The sequence below is a fragment of the Lepisosteus oculatus genome, chromosome 27 (assembly GCF_040954835.1).
Source record: "Lepisosteus oculatus isolate fLepOcu1 chromosome 27, fLepOcu1.hap2, whole genome shotgun sequence".
Taxonomy (NCBI): Eukaryota; Metazoa; Chordata; class Actinopteri; order Semionotiformes; family Lepisosteidae; genus Lepisosteus; species Lepisosteus oculatus.
The window spans coordinates 11,658,821-11,676,635 of record NC_090722.1 but is presented as its reverse complement, the minus strand read 5'-3'; the positions used below and the strand labels follow the sequence as shown (position 1 = coordinate 11,676,635).

Below are 17,815 nucleotides of genomic sequence, written 5' to 3'. Positions count from 1 at the left end.
TTTTTGTGTTGTTGTACTGTAGTGTTCAACTCTACGCAAAACAATTTTCCCATAGGGGATAATACAGTTTAAATTGAATCTCATGAAAATGGCTACTGAGAGTGGAAAGTGACTTAATGCCCTAATGCTCACAGCCCTGTCCTAAATGTAACATTGTTTATTTTATTTTGTCTTCTACCCTGTGCTGGCTCTGTGGAATGTTTTACAGTATATAGATCTAAACAGAAATCAAGAAAAATTCGTATGAATTTGTGAGTCTAGGTGGGTTTCCATATGCAAAGACGTGTGGTCTGAAAAACTATTACATTTTAATAATTCTTGAGTAAATATCATATAAATATAGTTTAGTTGATGAAAGTTCAGCCTGTTTTATACAAATAATTGTAACAATTATATTATTAATTCTATTAACAACTATCTCTTACAGGGTAAGAAACAGCAAAACATAAAAAAGTAAAAATATTCCCAAAGGACACCCATTTTATTTTAATGAATTATTACAAACCAGTTACTGTAGTTAATGAGGTAGTAAACAAGTTAGTTATCAATTTTTTATATTAATAAACATATCACCAAAGGGGAAATCATTAAAGGAGAACTAATAGAAAATAATAATAAACTTTATTTTATATAGCGCCTTTAAAGGTGGCTTCTCAATGTGCTTGAGTAAGACTTTTTTAAAGATCTTTATCTGAATACATCAAATCAAGATTATCATCTAAACTTTTCAGAGCGTAATGATCATGGAAAACTTTTATTTATCCACTCAAAGGCATATAGCACTCTCAGCTAATAAAATAATGTAAACATGATTGAAACAGAACAATATGTATTCCTCTTGTAGTAGGTATATCCAGAGTTTACTATTGTTAAATTGTTTGGAAATTTCTGCAAAGTCTAATCAACACGGCCCCCTAAATCAGCAGCCGAATACATTCTCTATGCACAGAGTCTGGAAATCCACGCGCCTTGTTAATCTGAGGGATCTGTGCGTTTCGCAGGAGTTTGCCCATTCCGGACTGCTTAATGCCTACTGCACAGCCTTCAGCTCAAGTCTCCAGGTTACTCCTTCCTTCTCTGGGATCAGGTTGGAGCTGAATGATTCCCAGCGCCGCTTGGCTGGGCTTCTTCCTCATTGCCACCCTGTGGAAACCCTTCCTGTTCAGTCTCCTCCTGATGGTCGAGGCGTGGACTCGGATGTCCGCCGCAGCCAGTAAGGCCTGCAGATCCCTGGATGTCACTCTGGGGTTCTTTGTGACCTCCTGCATGATCTTCCGGGTTGTTCTCGGGGAGATCTTGGTGGGACGGCCGGTCCTGGGCAGAGTCTCTGTAGTCTTGAATATTTTCCATTTCTTGAGGATTTGCCTGACAGTGGATCTATGGAGCTGCAGTTCTTTGGAGATGGTTTTGTATCCCTTTCCAGCCCGATGAGCATCAACTACTCTTTTTCTGAGGTCCTCTGAAGTCTCTTTTGATCGTGGCATGATGGCATACCAGCCTGTATGGTGAAGAACAAACTCACAAAGTTTCTGACCGTTATACAGGACAAGGCTGCCCCAACTCTGTCCTCATTTACTTGTCACCTAATTATTTAACTGCCTGATTCTAATTAGCACCTTAATTGTGCTAAGTAAGCTAACTTACTACTTATTATTTCACATACACCAATTCCTAATTGTTCATTTTATGTTTCTACTTCTTACACCACTGTGTCTTCAAAAAATTGAATCAGTAAATATAAACCCCTTTTGGTAACATGAGAAGAGACTGGCCTCGATTAAACAGGGGTATCATGGGAACTCCCATAATTATAGCAGGGCTCACAAACTTCTTCTCTGCAACGTATAGGCCTACAGCTGGCACAGCGGTTCAGAGGTCAGCATTGCTGCTTTGTAGCACTGTGGGCCTGGGTTCAATTCCAGACCTGGGGAGCTGTCTGTGTGGAGTCTGCATGTTCTCCTGTGTTTGTGTGGGTTTCCTCTGGGTGCCCTGGTTTCCTCCAGCAGTGCAAAGACATACTGGTGGGTTAAATGGTGTCTGGTCCAATCGCAAGTGTGTGTCTGACAGGGTGAAACAGTGGGGATCCTTGGGGACACGCTCTGATGGCCATCGGGCTGCTGGGATTCGCGAGCTACGTCACTGCAAACCTGTTCACTTCTGAGCTTTCTGTCACTTTCCCTGTGTCTCGGCCAAAGTTAGACATTGCATGTCTGTAAAAAACTGGTTAAGTTCAAAAACACTTTTTATACGCGAAAAACGGGTGTTTTTTCTTCATCGTGATCAGCTTAGAATCTTTGTCTACGCTGTAAGTTTTTTACTCTTTAATTAAACGTTTAAAGTAGGATTTCATAGACGCCACACGCGTTCCGTCCAGGAAGAGATCCCATGGGACCCCCTCCCCGTGGTGTGAAGCAGATCCGCAGGACTCCCCCCCAATCAGGGGCTGAGAAAATAGCGCCCCGCCCACTGCGCTCCTGCGAGAGTCGACGCGCGACAGGCGCTTATCGCCCTTTTTCCCTGCCGACTGCTGGCCCCTGCAGACCACACCTATACAGAACAGGAGATCCATCTGTTTTTGTCTAGATTCCGCATCCCGACGCCCGCCCTCTCCTTACCTTCCTCGCCCGCCGCTGCGGTGTGTCTGCGGGTCTCCGCGCCGCGCAGCCAGCATTTATACCGACCCGCGTTGCCGTGGAAACGCCGCACGTCACTGCTCGCCTGCTGAACTGGGGGAGTTGGCTACCGGGGGCTGCAACACCTATCATATTATTTGCCTCTAAAATAGCATGTCTTATTAATAGGTGTGCGGCTGTTCCCCTGTGCAGGAGCCACACCGGCGACCCGTCCGACACCGGACACGACCCTGAAGCGCCTTATGCGCCAAGAAAGACGTTTACTTACCATTGTTTGTCAAATTCTGAGAACGTCTTAAGCAGTTTGTTTTAATAAAGTTCAATACAAACTCGTAATTCTCAATATAGCATAAGGTCTTGGTAACATTTTCTTTTTAGTTGATCTATAATGATTTGCTGCATATTTGCCGACACCGACGATTCACGAAGCTGGCTACGTGTGCAGAAGACGACTGTCCTCGGCTGTTCCCCGTGAGTGAGCTGCACACATGCAGAAAGGACTGTCGCAACTGTCAAGTCAGACTTCCGCAAGTAGATTGATGAAGATTGCTTAGAGATTCACAATTTCCCACTGCTCAACAACAAGCAATATCTGTGGCTCAGTGATTGCTACCAGAGAAATACTGCAGAAGAAAGAACCTCAATTTGTATCACACTTTATTGTGGTTTATTTCAGTCTAAGAGTGATGGAAGTCATATTTGGCTTTGTGAATGAAAGAGTTAAACTGTGCAAAAGATCCATACATCCATTTTCCAGCCACTTCATCCAAATTCAGGGCTGTGGGGGAGCTGGAGTCTATCCCAAAACTAAGTCTGCTGCTGGAAGAGGTGTTAGTGGGGCCAGCAGGGGGCGCTCTCCCTGTAGTCTATGTGGGGCCTAATGCCCCAGTATAGCGACGGGGACACTAGACTGTAAAAAGGCGCCGTCCTTTGAAAGAGACATAAAACTGAGGTCCTGACTCTCTGTGGTCATTAAAAAAAAATCCCAGGGCACTTCTCAAAAAGAGTAGGGGCGTAATTCCGGCGTCCTGGCTAAATTTCTCATTGGCCCTTACCAGTCATGGTCTCCTAATAACCCCCCTCTCTGAACTGGCTTCATCACTCTGCTCTCCTCCCCACTGAGAGCTGGTGTGTGGGGAGAGTACTGGTCCATCATCCAGGTGGGGCTGCACACTGGTGGTGGTGGAGGGGATCCCCATTACCTGTAAAGCGCTTTGAGTGGAGTGTCCAGAAAAGAGCTATATAAGTGTAAGCAATTATTATTATTATTATTATTATTATTAATTATTATTATTAAATAAAGAGGGCAGCAAAGTCACGGAGATTAAATTCATGACTCCAGGGGGAGGGGGAAATAGTTTTCCTAAGGCTAGATAAATAATTTTCTAAGAACTCATTTCATCTAAAGGCAAAATAATCTAATCCAGTCACACGAAAGTGTAAGAAAACAGATGGGAATTAAGAGACCATCTGTTGCCTTACAAGTTAACATTTCCTTTAAGTAAAAATACAATACAGAGGTCAGGGCAACATTATTGATTAATAAGGATAGTTAATACAACATTAAGAGAGGCAAACATTTTTTCTAGGAAATATACTAATAACATAACTGAATAAATAATGAACAACATAAAAAGAGACATTGGAAAAAAACTTGAATAATTTATTTCTAAACAACTAGCACTAATCTACGGATTGTTATTCAAAAATCTATTCAATAAATGGCACACTGAAAAGGGTCATCGGTTAAATTGCTCTCTGCCTGACCTCTTACATCCCCATGAATTAAACACCCCATAAAACTTTTTATTGACAGCAGTCGCCTTCCGCACACACTCTGCCTCCATATCAAAGTCTCAAGTGTTGCACTTTGGTGAACGCAGAGCAGCAGCATAGAAAGGCAGAGTAAAATCAAGGCACAGCAGAGAGAGCAGTGATGAAGCAAATCCCGGTGACAAATTAAAACCCAATGTCCCAGAAGCTGCCCAGCACATTTACTGGTAAACTCTGCCAGGACGGTGTGCCCTCTTGTCCTGTTGCTAAGAGACTGTGTGAGCTGTGGGTGCTTGGGTCTACACTACTCATCAGGAGCACTGAGAATGAAGGCCTGCCACATCTCTGATTTAGTGGGAACGTTTATAATGAGCTCAGCGTTGGGAATGTCCTTGGAGCGTGAACTGAGGGTGAAGAGCTGTGTGTGTAAGCCTGTGGCCAGTCACAGAGCCATGACGCTGGTGCGTCTCGCTGCCGAGGGGAGGTGGAACAGCAGGGGGCGGTGTGGGGCAGTGCTGTGGTGGGAGGAGGCCTGAGCCCGCTGAGTCTTTCTTTAGTAGTACAGCTCCTGGTCCCACCAGCCTGAAGGAGAAGAGATGGAGTTCATTATTTTCTTCATCTGCTTGCAGTTTAGTGTACTTTTATAGTATTCCTATAACTAAATTATCCATATGATATTTGCTCTCATATTAAATTTTTATCTAAATGTACTTTTGCAGCTATAATCTTTCAAACCATTAAGCCCTCCACATGGACTTTGGTACCAGAGGAAGAGAGCTGTAGATTGTGTCAGTACTTGTGCATAGTCTGAAATACACACTTTAATGAAGGATGTCTGGATAGGCACTTAATTAAATTAAAGTTGATGAGATTCATCTGGTTTTTGTTCTGAGCTACCCACTGTGCTCACAGCAGAGCCAGTGTCAATGAGAGGAATGATGCAGCTCTTGCTGGACACTCGTAGGCACCTTGTTGGCCACAAGGGGGCAGCTCTGTTGCTTGCAAAGGTTCTTGGGAAGTTCCAGTCATGTTCGAGTAATGGTGTAGCCTAAACCCCTGGACTACATGACGCAACGTGCAAGTCTGCCAGCCGACAGGCCAAGGAACTCGCCGGCCTGCCACCTGTAAGAAACACAGCAGTCCTGCAGCGCCAGAAGGGCCCGAAGGCGGAGGGCGTGTACTCACTCCCAGGATGCCTCCGCACTCCCAGCTTCCTGATCTCGTCGTACACAAAGATGAGGATTCCATAGGGCAGTGGGACAAACCACCACTGCACTCTGCGCGGGGGGGGGATGCAAGGAAGAAACCATGGTTAGAGAGCAGGGGAGGGACCCTCTCGGATACTGAGTGAGGCTGGTATGTGCCGCCGTGAGCGCCGGTCACGCCAAGCGGACAGGGACTCACCGGATGGGCATGAAGTTGAAGATGTTGGGCATCCCCGGGCAGTAGCATAGCAGGTTGCCCAGACATAGCTGGAAGACGATGGCAGACACCAGCACCTTGTTCCTGAGAGAAGAATCAACATGCACATCATCAGTGACAGGGGCCCCATCCACGGCTTCCCAGGCCCCTCTCCCCACCCATGGCCCATTTTCAGTCCTCAATCCTTTGCTGTTCATTTTCTGTTCATCGTATGTATATGATCAAAATACAAACGTACATGAATAGTCATGCACTTCTGCCTCACAGCACTTGGGTCCTGGGTTCAGTTCCTGGGGTGCTGTCTATATGGAGTCTGTATGTTCTCCCTGTGTTCACATGGGTATCCTCCAGGTGCCCCAGTTTCCTCCCACAGTCCAAAGACATGCTGGTGGGTTAACCGGTTTCTGGAAACACTGGCCCTGGTGTGAGTTTGTGTCTGTTTGCCCTGTGAGGGACTGGTGTCCTGTCCAGGGTGTATCCTGCCTTATGCCTGTTGCTTGCTAGGATAGGCTGTGCTGGAAGAAGTGGTCAGAAAGTGGGTGGATGAAGAGTCATTTCAGGATGTAACCTTACTATCCAGAGGCATTTACACAGAGACTGTGTGAGTCTCACTGCCAAGAGGAGATTCAATTTGCTGTCTTGTGTGAAACAAGGGGGCACACAGAGGTTCCCTCACTTACTAAAGGGGTTCACACAGGGAGTAAGCAGGGGGTTTGAACTCCTGACGAGTCTGCTATTGCACTGGTTTAAAGCAGCATCTGGGGGTCCGCGTGTCTCAAAGATGTAAGACAAGTGGACAGAGTGAGCTGCAGACTCAGTGGATCGAGACTTCAGTAGCTGGAGACACAATTCCTGGTGGCTTCGTCAGCTTTCTCTTCCCGGATGTTACAGGGCCGAAAGTGTCCCAGGGGTGAGAGAAGGAGGGGCGGCCCCCCCCAGCGACCAGGGCAAAAACATTCCAGCTCATCCCTGCTGGCCCAGAGCACCAGGCCTGACCTGCACCAGTGTGTGGTGCCTGTGGCGTTCCGGGGACCCCACCTGAAGAAGCCCTGCTGGAATACAGACAGGCGGCGGGTCTTCCGGATGAGCACATCGGAGATCTGGCAGATCTCGATGCTGACGAAGAAGACGGTGTAGCAGGTGTACTCCTGATAGAGACGCTGGCTGAAGGTCTGGGTCAGGGAGAGGGGAGACAGAGGTTAACACACTCCCAGCTGGCTCGGTACACTCCCGTCTTTATCGTCCGCCTCACCTCCATGTCCAGCACAGTGTTCAGAAAATAGCACTGATGGTGTTCCTGCAGGCTCCGCTTTGTGCTCGGTATTGTGCCGATGCACATTTGCTAGTTTTAACACTGGACACTAGCAAGTCAGCAATACCCCCATCCATCCTAACACCCAGCCAACACGGCTCAGACTGAAAGAAGCACGAATACATGTTCCCCTGGTTTCTGAACAGGGGCTTTCACTTGCTAAATACTTCTGTGAAGATACTGACCCTCTGTGAGAGGTGATGGATGACTTCACAATGTAGCCCCCAACCTGTTTACTCCCCTTTTCATTTTTTTTGGAGCCCAACCCACTTCAGAAATTGTTCCACGGAGCATTGCGAGATGCCCTTGTCTCCCTTGAGCCCCAGTGTGAGAGAAGCAGTATTCCCAGCCCTGCTGTCAGTGTCCCGGACAGTCACGGGACGTCCAGACTGTCCATCTCACCCATTCCTGTCCGTAGCTGTCCTGGAGATCCTGCAGGTGGGTGTTCTCCCAGTAGGAACGCAGCCCCACACACAGCAGGGGGTACCAGCCCTCCTGGGCCATGGCTGTGAAGTAATCTGTGAACCCAGCAAAGGACTGGATCGCACCTGGGAACGAGACAGGACAGCTCTCAACTTAGCAGACATGTACACATGGGACAGCACACAACACACACGGGTCTAGACAGACACACCCCTGCCCAGGACTTCAAATAGTGGGCAGCTCATACCGATCTAAAAACTGGGGGTGGTCACCCAGTTAAACAGACATTCAATGTGCTGATGTATAACAACGGACTAAACCATCTGGAAACAGGGAGAAGAGACAAGGACCCTGGGCCGTACCAATCTGGAAGTAGGAGTAAGCGGCCAGTGCTTCATTCACCAGCCGGTCTCGGCGGGGGTTTCGTGGCTTCAGGTGCATGATGTCACTCTCTGCCTTCTCATAGGCCAAGGATACAGAGGGGAACTGTGGGAAACAGGAGGACCGAAGTGAGACACCCAAATGAGACAGAAGGGAGGGTTTGTGTGGGACAGGCAGAGATGATGGGGGTGAGGAGCACCTCGTCCTGAACGAGGTGTCCTACACAATCCTCGGAGAGGGTTTCGGACAAGAGAGGTGACGGATAGATCCGTACAGATTTACAACACTGATGACCAGCTGAAAGCACAGATAAGGGCAGAGAGACTCACAATGTCGGTGGCCAACTCAATGAAGAGGATGGTGATGCAGCCCAGAGGAAGGGGCACACTGACAGTGATGTAGATCAGGTAAGGCGTCAGCTCAGGGATGTTCTTCGTCAAGGTATAGGCGATGGACTTCTTCAGATTGTCAAAGATCAGCCGGCCTGACACAGCAAGGTGGAGGGAGGATAGAGACAGGTAAGTCCAGGTGCTCTGAGGGGCTGAGGGGATGCTACAGTGGATTAAATTTGCGGTGAGAGACAAGCAGCGTGAGAGGATGGCAGGTTCCAAGATAGGAGGTCTTGTCAGAACTACATTTCCCAGAACTCTTAAGGGGAATGACCTACATCCCACATTGCCTGACTTTGAGGAGATCATGTGATTGGATGACAGCAGGAGTGAGGTCATTCTGTCACAGCTTTCTGGGTAATGTAGTTCAGACGAGCATCAGCCATCTTATCTGAACCTGCCATCATCTCACAATAGAAAGTTAGTAGACTTTGGGCTTTGTTTTGTTTATAGCTGAATCCATATTCATATTTCACTGTTTATTTCTTGCTGGGCTTTTCTCCCATTCCTTTACTTCCCCCCTCCCCCTGTATCCTACCCTGCTCCACTCCAGTGACGATGGAGGCAAAGTTGTCGTCCAGTAGGATCATATCAGCTGCGTTCTTGGCCGCGTCCGACCCAGCGATCCCCATGGCAATCCCGATGTCGGCCTTCTTCAGAGCTGGGGAGTCGTTCACCCCATCTCCTGTCACAGCCACGATGGAGCCCTGTGTGCAGAGGAGACCGACAGAAACAGTGAAGTTTCATTTCAACAAGATCTGTATCTGCCTGGGTCCTGGAGCCTGGGGGTCGCTAAGCGGGGGTTCCCAGGTCCTGTAACCTCTATTTACTGCTCTGGAGATCCGAACAGCCCTTAACGAGCCGCGAGCTCCTCACCAGCCTCTGGCAGCTCTCCACGATGATGAGCTTCTGCTGGGGCGAGGTGCGGGCGAACACCATCTCCGGGTGCCAGCGCAGGGCGTCGTCCAGCTCCTCGCTGCTCATGTCCTTCAGCTGCCCGCCGTTAATCACACAGGCGCGGGCGTCCCTGCGAGAGGGAGGAGACAGAGACGTGAACACAGACGCCATGGCTCGGAAGAGCCAGCCCCGGCGGTGCGGTTGCGCGTGGACGGACCTCCTGTTCACCTGCTCCACCGGGATGCGCAGCCGCTGGGCGATGTCCTCCACCGTCTCGCTGCCCTCCGAGATGATGCCCACGTTCGCCGCTATGGCCTTGGCCGTGATGGGGTGATCCCCCGTCACCATGACAACCTGTCCCCGCGGAGGGGAGAGAAGCAAAGGGTCAAGCGTCAAGGGTCACCCTGTTGTGAGTCACCTTTGACCCCAGGTGGGCACAGTCCATCACATTAGAGTTGACCCTTGACCCCCAATAGGGTTTACGGTCGCGGTCCATCCTGCTGTCGGGAGGAGCTCAGTTACCCTGATCCCAGCTGTGCGGCACTTCATGACGGCGTCCGGCACCGTGGCGCGGGGCGGGTCGATCATGGAGATGAGTCCGGCGAAGCACAGCCCGCTGGTGGGGAAGTTCATCTCGTCCGTGTCGAAGCTGTAGCCCCGCGGGCACTCCTTCTCATTCAGGTACAGGTGGCAGAACCCTGGAGAGAGGGCAGTCAGAAAGTGTCCTCCAGAAATCTCCCTGGTGACCCCAACTCCTCTCCTTCTGTGACCCCAGCTCCTCCTCTCTCCCTGTGTGACCCCAAATCCTCTCTGTGCGTGAACCCAGCACCTCCTCCCCCAGTCTCTCACTCCCCCAGTGTCTCACACCCCCAGTGCCTGTCTCACCCAGTTTCTTATTCCTCCAGTGTCTCTCACCCCAGAGCCTCACTCCCCCATTGTTTCACTCTCTCACTCAGTGTCTGTCTCACTTCAGTGTCTCACTCTATCACTCCCTAGTGTCTGTCTCACCCCAGTGTCTTACTCCCCAGTGTCTGTCTCACCCAGCACCCTCTCGCCCAGTCCCCCCAGGTCCATGTAGGCGGTCTGAAAGGCCTCCCTCCACTGCTCGTCCAGCGGCAGCTCCTGGCCCTTGATGAGGATGGTGGCGCAGCGCTCCAGGATCCTCTCGGGGGCGCCCTTCATCACCAGCAGGTACCGCAGGTCCAGGGGGTCCTCCAGCTCGTGTATGGACAGCTGTGGGGAGGCACAGAGTCACCAGACTTGCCCACTAACGAAGCCCTTAATCACACATCTGTCACGATTGTTATCCTGTGAAAATATGAAACCTTGAGGAGCCTGATAAACTAAACCCCTGTAACAGTTTTAATGAACTCAATTGCTACTTCCATTAAGGGCTGAATTAAGAAATAAAGCTGGAATTAAACCAATAGATTTGAGTGGGCTGGACCAGGACTGGGGTGTCCTGGGATACCCTCTCAAGCGGCTAGTAAACGGGATGAGATGAGTATCCCAGTGTAGGGTCTGGCCACTAGAGGGAGGCAGCTTGCAGGCACCTCAAAATTATCATAAAACACTCGGTCTGCCCTTGTGCAATACCATCCGTGTAACTCGCAGACAGCCCTCTCCCCGTACCTGGAACTTGTTCGTGGAGTTGAACGGGATCTCGCAGATTTTCTTGAAGCGGTTTCTGTAGTCCATGATGTTGCCCACTGTGAGCTCTGTGAATTTCAGCAAGGCTGTCTCCGAGGCGTCCCCCACTACCCCCCTCTAAGCCAGAGGCAGAGAATGAGAGAGGTACAGGGAGAGGGTGAGAGAGAGAGGGAGAGTGTTAGTAATAAGAAAAGAGAAAGAGACATCGAATAACAATGTTTTTTGAGGATTAAATAACTGAGAGTAGCAATTACAGTAACACTCCTAAAAGTCTAGGTTTTGCACTAATTCCATAACTCCTTTCACACCACAGCAGTGTGTAAAAATTCACCTCAGTGTGTAAAGGCTACTTCAGTTAAAGAATAATTCATTAATAAGTGTTTTTTATCAAGATCAAGGCCACTCCAGATGTATTAATACAATGTGTATGGGGTCGCTCCGGTTGGTGACCAATACACTGTTTCGCTATTGATGGGCTCGAACCCGGCTCAACGCCAGGCTGGGGTGGCTCACCTTGGGGATGGGGACGGAGTCCTGGTTGGGCTTGAAGACGGCGCGGTTACACAGCCCGGCGACCCTGCTGAGGGAGCGCCACGTCTCCGAGGACTGGTCGAAGCTCTGGCCTGGGGAGACGCAGAGACACTCGCACGTGAATCCACCCGGAGGAGAGGCGTGTCACCTCATTTCTGCTGCCAGCTTCGCTCTGTGAAACTTTCCCCGCTTCCTGTGAGCTTTAACAGCAGTACAGACCGAAGAATCGTTTCTCTACTGCACTCATACACAGGTCCTCAAACAGGAACAGAAGTTTTTAGCATCTGATTGTAGCTCAAAATCTGGTTTTGAAAGCCCACTGTGTTTCTATACATTATCCATCCACCCATTTTCTATCTGCTTTATCCAGTACAGGGTCAAGGGGAGCTGGAGTCTATACCAGCAAGCAACAGGCACAAGGCAGGATACACCCTGGACAGGTTTCCAGAAACCAATTGACCCACCAGCATGTCTTTGGACTGTGGGAGGAAACTGGAGCACCTGAAGGATACCCATGTGAACACAGGGAGAACATACAGACTCCACACAGACAGCACCCCAGAATTGAACCCAGAGCCCCAGATCTGTGAGGCAGCGGTACTGACCACTACGCCGCCTTCGGCCATTTAAAAAGGTCCATAGGAGGCAGTGAGGTGTAAGAACTGGAGACCCAACAGAACCAGACCCTCCTGCACAGGGACTGGGCCTACAGCCTGCACCGTCTCTCACCAGACTGGTCCTCTGTGGTGTCGGCAGCATGAATGTGGTTGTCGAACCACAGGTGTGACACGGTCATGCGGTTCTGCGTCAGGGTGCCGGTCTTGTCGGAGCAGATGACCGAGGTGGAGCCCAGCGTCTCCACCGCCTCCAGGTTCTTCACCACACAGTTCTTACGGGCCAGACGCTTGGCTGTCAGGGACAGACACACCTGGGGGGAGAGGAGGAGAGGAGTCACAGTGAGGTGAGAAAGGAGGCTGACAGGCTAGTTCTATAGCCCTATAGGATCTATAGAGTCCCTTCTGTAACGAGTAACTCACAGTGACGGTGGCCAGCAGCCCTTCGGGGACGTATGCCACCACGATGGCCATGAAGAAGATCATAGCTTCCAGGAACTGGTAACCAATCACCATGGCGACCACGAAGAAGGTGCCTCCGAAGAAGATGGCCAAGCCGGCGATGATGTCGACGAAGTGCTCGATCTCGATGGCGATGGGTGTCTTCTCGTTGCCCACGCCCGACGCCAAGCTGGCGATGCGGCCGATGATGGTGCGGTCGCCTGTGTTGATGATGATGCCCGTGGCCACACCTGCGAAGGAGAGGCGAGGTTGAACAGCAGGGCAAGCCCAAAACAATCCCACAATCCCCTTAACCCACTACCGCCCATCTGCCAGGCAGTCTCGCACTGGACGAGCCATCCACCTGGGATGAGATCCTCCTGGGAGCGTGGAAGTCTGTGGGCTGCCCCCTGGTGGACAACCTGTCACAGGGGGCACTTTGGTAATGAGGGGCACTTTCCGATGATGGGGAGCTGTTCTTGAGGAGTGAGGAGTGGGGGTACATTCTGATGAGCAGCGTTTTGACATCTTGTTGCACCGCCTGTCAATACGGGAGCAAGACCTGCTCTCTGACATATTGAGGCGCTATGAGGGGGTCACTTGGGGCGTCTCTCTCCAGCGCCACTCTCTCATTGTGGGCTCACCCTCCAGGCAGGTGGTGGAGAAGAAGGCGATGTTCCGGGTCTCCAGCGGGTTCTCGTGGGTGCACTCTGGGCTGCGGGTCTGGGGCTCCGACTCGCCCGTCAGGGAGGAGTTGTCGACCTTGCAGAGAAACCGTGAAACCGTTCAATTTTTTCATGACAGTTTCAGCCAGGTGCATTTCAGGGCTGAAGGGAACATCCTATACTGACAGGCTGGAGGAGCTGAACGTCTTTATCCTGAAGACAGGAGACTAGGAGGTGACCTGGTCTAGGTTTTTAAAATCCTTCATGACCCAGACAAAGTCTACCCAGCAGCCTTCCTCAGGATAACCCAAGAAATACGAACCAGAGAGCACGAGTAGACACTACAGGGAAGTGCAGTTAAAACTGAGAAGTGGAGGCACAGAGAGTGGCAGGAGTGGGGAGCAGGCTGTCCAGCCAATTTGTAGAAGCCGATATCCTGGCTTCTCTCAAGACACAGCTGGATGAGACATTGGGAACAATTAGCTACGAAACTACCTGACAGGCTCCTCTCGTTTGTGACCTGTCTTCTCCCCCCCCGCCCTGGGGCCTCGCCCACGCTGTACCTTGCAGCCCTGCGAGGTGATGATGCGGATGTCGGCCGGCACCCTGTCGCCACCCTTGATCTCCACCAGGTCGCCCACCACCAGCTGGTTGGCATTGATCTGGTTCTTCTGACCGTCCCGGATGACCATGGCTTGCTGGGAAAGGAGAGGCCGAGACAGTGTGAGATTGAAAGACCAGGAGGCGCATTTCTTAGGGTGTCTGGAGCGGCTCAATGGGTACAGTATTCCCCAGACAGCGGGACAGCAGAGTGCCCTTTGACCTGGCCAACACTCCCACAGTGCCCCAATCCCCCACCGTGTCCTCTCACCTGCGGCACGAGGTTCTTGAAGCTGGCGATGATATTCGTGCTCTTGAACTCCTGGTAGTAGCCGAAGCAGCCAGTGACGACCACGACGGCGATCAGGGTGATGGCCAGGTAGAGCTGTAGGGAAGAGAGGGAGAGAAGCCTAATGCAGACGATCCAGGGGGAGGAGAGTGAGAGAGAATGGCCTGACATAGATGATCCAGGAAGGAGGGGAGGGAGAGAGAGAGGCCTGATCCAGGGAGGAGGACAGAAAGAAGGTGAGAGCAGAAATAGGTCAAGTGTTCTTGTGAAGATCCTGATTCTCACATCATCATCGCTGGTCAGGTTGCCCTGGGCACACAAGATCCCGAAGGCGATGAAACAGATCACCGCGGCAACCCACATCAGGCACTGCAGCCCCCCAGCCAGCTGTCGGGCAAACTTGACGTATTCTGGGGTCCCCTTTGGAGGTTTCAGCTCGTTAGGGCCATCACGTTCCAGAATCTGAGCAGCCAAGCTGCTGGACATCCCCTGAGAGAGAGGGGGGTTAATACAGACACACTGACTGGACACTCCAGTACATTAACACTGCACTGAGAGAGAGAGGGGTTAATACAGACACACTGACTGGACACTCCAGTACATTAACACTGCACTGAGAGAGAGGGGTTCATACAGACACACTGACTGGACACTCCAGTACATCAACACTGCACTGAGAGAGAGAGGGGTTAATACAGACACCCTGACTGGACACTCCAGTACATTAACACTGCACTGAGAGAGGGGAAGACGGCTGTTTAGACAAGGGGACAGGCAGACAGCTGGGAGTACCTTGTTGACACTGGTGGTGTACTTCATCTCCAGCTCCTCTATGCTGATCTCATGATCGTCCTGTCGGCAGAGACACACAAAATCACCGCAAACGCCCACAGGTACCCTCTGTGCCCACAGTGAGATGATGGGATCAGCCTCCCCCTCCTTCTTCCCTCCCTCCTCTCCCTCCACATGTGCCTCACTGTCGCAGGCAGATAGAAGTGTTTTTGGGGAGACATAGATGGTCAGGTCTCCCCCCACAATCTCACCCAGCTACATTTAGGGTTTTGTTTCATTGAAGAGATCTGATCGAGTTATATGCAACAAGGTGATCTATTCTAAAATGCTTCAAAGTTAAATTAAATGCATTTTCATTACTTATGTTTCAGCTGTCAGTTTTTATCTTTTATTATCCAATCACAGTTTATTACTTCACAGGCTTCATTAGGATCAGTTTACAGCTCAGTACCCGCAATTAATTCATCATTAATCTGATTCAGGGTCAGGGGGAGCTGGAGCCAGCATGTCTTTAGACTCCGGGAGGAACCCCATGTGAACACGGGGAGACCATACAGACTCCACACAGACGGCACTCCAGGAATTGAACCCAGGGCCCTGTGCCATAATACCCACTATAGAAACTGAAATAGAAGAATCGGAGAGTCAGAGGGGTGAGGTTACAGACTCCGCAGGACCAGCCCCTGCTCTCCCCTGCCCTGACTCACAATGTCCATCTCTCTCTTCATGCTCTCCAGCTTCTCCTTCTTCTTTATCTTCTTCTTCTTGATCTTGGCCTCCATGTCTCCGTTCCCCGTCCGCTCCATCTCCACGAACACCTCGTACGAGTCCTGGGGGGCAGAGACAGACACGGTCAGGGGGGCTCTCGACAGGAACACAGGTCCCCCTGAAGCAGACACTGAAACCCCTCTGTCCACCACACCACCCCCCCCCCCCCCTCTGTGATACACTCGGGGTCACTGCCATCTGCAGACCAAACATGACGGCAGATGTGAAGGCCTGCCTGCTGAAAACAGTGCTGGGGTTCCTGCCAGGGTGACCCCGTATCTGACCCTGCCCTTTGGCTCTGATTGTACCCCTAGGGGGAGCCGTTCAGCTGCACCGAGCTCTGAGCTCCATGCATGTGACATCTCTGTACACAGGTCATTCCTGAAGCACACCACTGCCTGCTTCATGACCCAGCCTGAGGCGATGGAAAGACCGGACTATTATTATTATTATTATTATTATTATTATTATTATTATTATTATTATTATTATTCATGCAGCTTTCAGGCATTCAAACAGAGGGGGTGAAAACATCTCAAGAATGTATCTGGGTTTTGTTTCACATCATGTGAGAGAAACTGCAGTGTGTCGTACTATATTGCACTTAATTGTCTTGTTCTGTACATTGTACTATATTATAGTGTACTGAATACTTTACTACATTTCATTTTCATTACAAAACCAGAAAACACTGAACTGCATGCTGAAAACACCTAGAAGAGTAGATGAGACACCAGTGTAATTGTATTTATTTATCATTCATAAAAAGCCCTTGTTACTCTAGTGACCAGGCGAGCCAGTGTCTGACTCTCCCCTTGTACTCTGCGAGGTGTGTTGTGTAAAAGCTCTTTCCAGTGGCTGCAGCAGTGCTCTGTGATTCTCTCCATTCATCCACACGTTCCTAACACGTTCCAGAACACAACTGCCCTTCAAAAGAAAGCTTTTGCCAGGGAAAATTCTTGTTACGTGCCAGCCTTGCTAACTTTAGATTATTATGGCATCATTGTGGTTACTAAAGCAAACATGCTAAAACAAGATAAAATTATGAGAAAAAACACTCAACCACTGAATCTGTGAGTCTCACACAAAAATCACAAATTCAGGGAGAGACCCCTGGCAGCCGGAATGTCCTACCGTTTTACTCATGGTCGCTCCAGAATGGGCCCAATCCCAGTCCACTAGCAAAAGTCACTCCTCTCCAGCTGAGACAGAGCTCTTCCACAGAAATCCTTGACGATTCCCACCGAGCGTGTCCGATCCGGGCGCACGCCCCGTCTGTGCCTGTCCCTGCTTCAGAAAACAGGACGCGGATCCCGGGACTAGTTTATATATCTCAGCCATCTCCCTCCTCCCCTCCCTCTCCTCGGAGTCCCAATGTCACAGAGGACGGGGCTGTGTACCTGCTCGGGGCTGAGAGAACAGCCTTTGTGTAGCTGATACTCTGCCCTTATCAGGTCAGGATTAAAAGGTTTTTCGTCTGTTTGTTGAAGTTTTTTTCAAGTGTGTCTTTGTGTCATTGAGTGACCTTAAGCCACAAACTGTTAAACGACAAGGCTGGGTCTCCTCTGAGCTCCTTTTCACCTCCTGCAGCACAGCATGGAAAAACAGTGAAGCAAAGCAGGGTGAGTACGTGGTAAAAGCAGAGCAACTCACAGTGAAGTCGTGGTAAAGCAAAGTGTGCTGAAGTAAAGCCCTCCGACATAACGGAAAAGCAGTAAATCATAATGAGACCATTGTAAAAACACAGTTACACAGTACAGTAAAGCCCAGTGAGATCACAGCACAGATGAATACTTCGAAAATAATTTTCCCATCTTCTTATTCTTAAAACCCAGCACACAGAAATTCAGTTATCTGCTTGGAATGTATTTTAAAATGTGTGTTCAGTTTTTGCAAAGTTTTTAAATTGTTATTATAAGCCTGTTTTGAAACAGCCCTCCTTCAGCTGTGTGCCTGAAAACCAGCTGAGCCTCTTACCTGGTTAACAGTTGCAATGCAGGTGGAACGTGTTTGACCCGGACAAGGAGAGGATGATAAAGGGCTCGGTTCTGATGCTGGTGGAATTGGGGTTACTTAGTTAATTCACCATGACTGGTTTGCTTGTTCCAGAATCCCACCACTACCTGTGTAAAGAGCCCCCCCTTCTCTGAAACAAAAAATACAGTAGATGTGGCAGCCCAGAGTTTTGTGCAAACTCCTGTTATGTAATTAAATATTTTAGCTGGGGTTTTGGGA

General features: G+C 50.0%; 1 protein-coding gene across 1 annotated transcript; it reads right to left on the bottom strand.

Annotated features, from left to right (window-relative positions):
* Positions 1 to 602: 602 nt before the first annotated feature.
* LOC102687313 (ATPase H+/K+ transporting subunit alpha) lies at positions 603 to 16,937 on the bottom strand. The gene is made up of 24 exons (XM_069184605.1): positions 16,715 to 16,937; positions 15,520 to 15,642; positions 14,813 to 14,872; positions 14,306 to 14,509; positions 14,003 to 14,116; positions 13,695 to 13,829; positions 13,111 to 13,228; positions 12,449 to 12,717; positions 12,141 to 12,339; positions 11,394 to 11,503; positions 10,863 to 10,997; positions 10,271 to 10,463; positions 9,753 to 9,928; positions 9,448 to 9,584; positions 9,210 to 9,360; positions 8,872 to 9,040; positions 8,274 to 8,428; positions 7,926 to 8,049; positions 7,543 to 7,688; positions 6,867 to 7,000; positions 5,811 to 5,912; positions 5,592 to 5,683; positions 2,902 to 4,988; positions 603 to 1,498 (listed from the first exon to the last, which is right to left on the bottom strand). Exons 1-23 carry the CDS (start codon positions 16,724 to 16,726, stop codon positions 4,960 to 4,962), a joined length of 3,087 nt encoding a protein of 1,028 aa, XP_069040706.1. The 5' UTR covers positions 16,727 to 16,937; the 3' UTR covers positions 603 to 1,498; positions 2,902 to 4,959.
* Positions 16,938 to 17,815: the final 878 nt, after the last annotated feature.

Bases quoted from the DNA above. Each gene is read 5' to 3' on its own strand.
- LOC102687313 (XM_069184605.1), bottom strand. The intron at 14,873-15,519 runs GTGAGTCAGGGC...CTCTGCCGACAG, and splicing joins TGAAGAGAGAGATGGACATT to GACGATCATGAGATCAGCAT. The intron at 5,684-5,810 runs GTGAGTCCCTGT...CCCCCCGCGCAG, and splicing joins TTCAACTTCATGCCCATCCG to AGTGCAGTGGTGGTTTGTCC.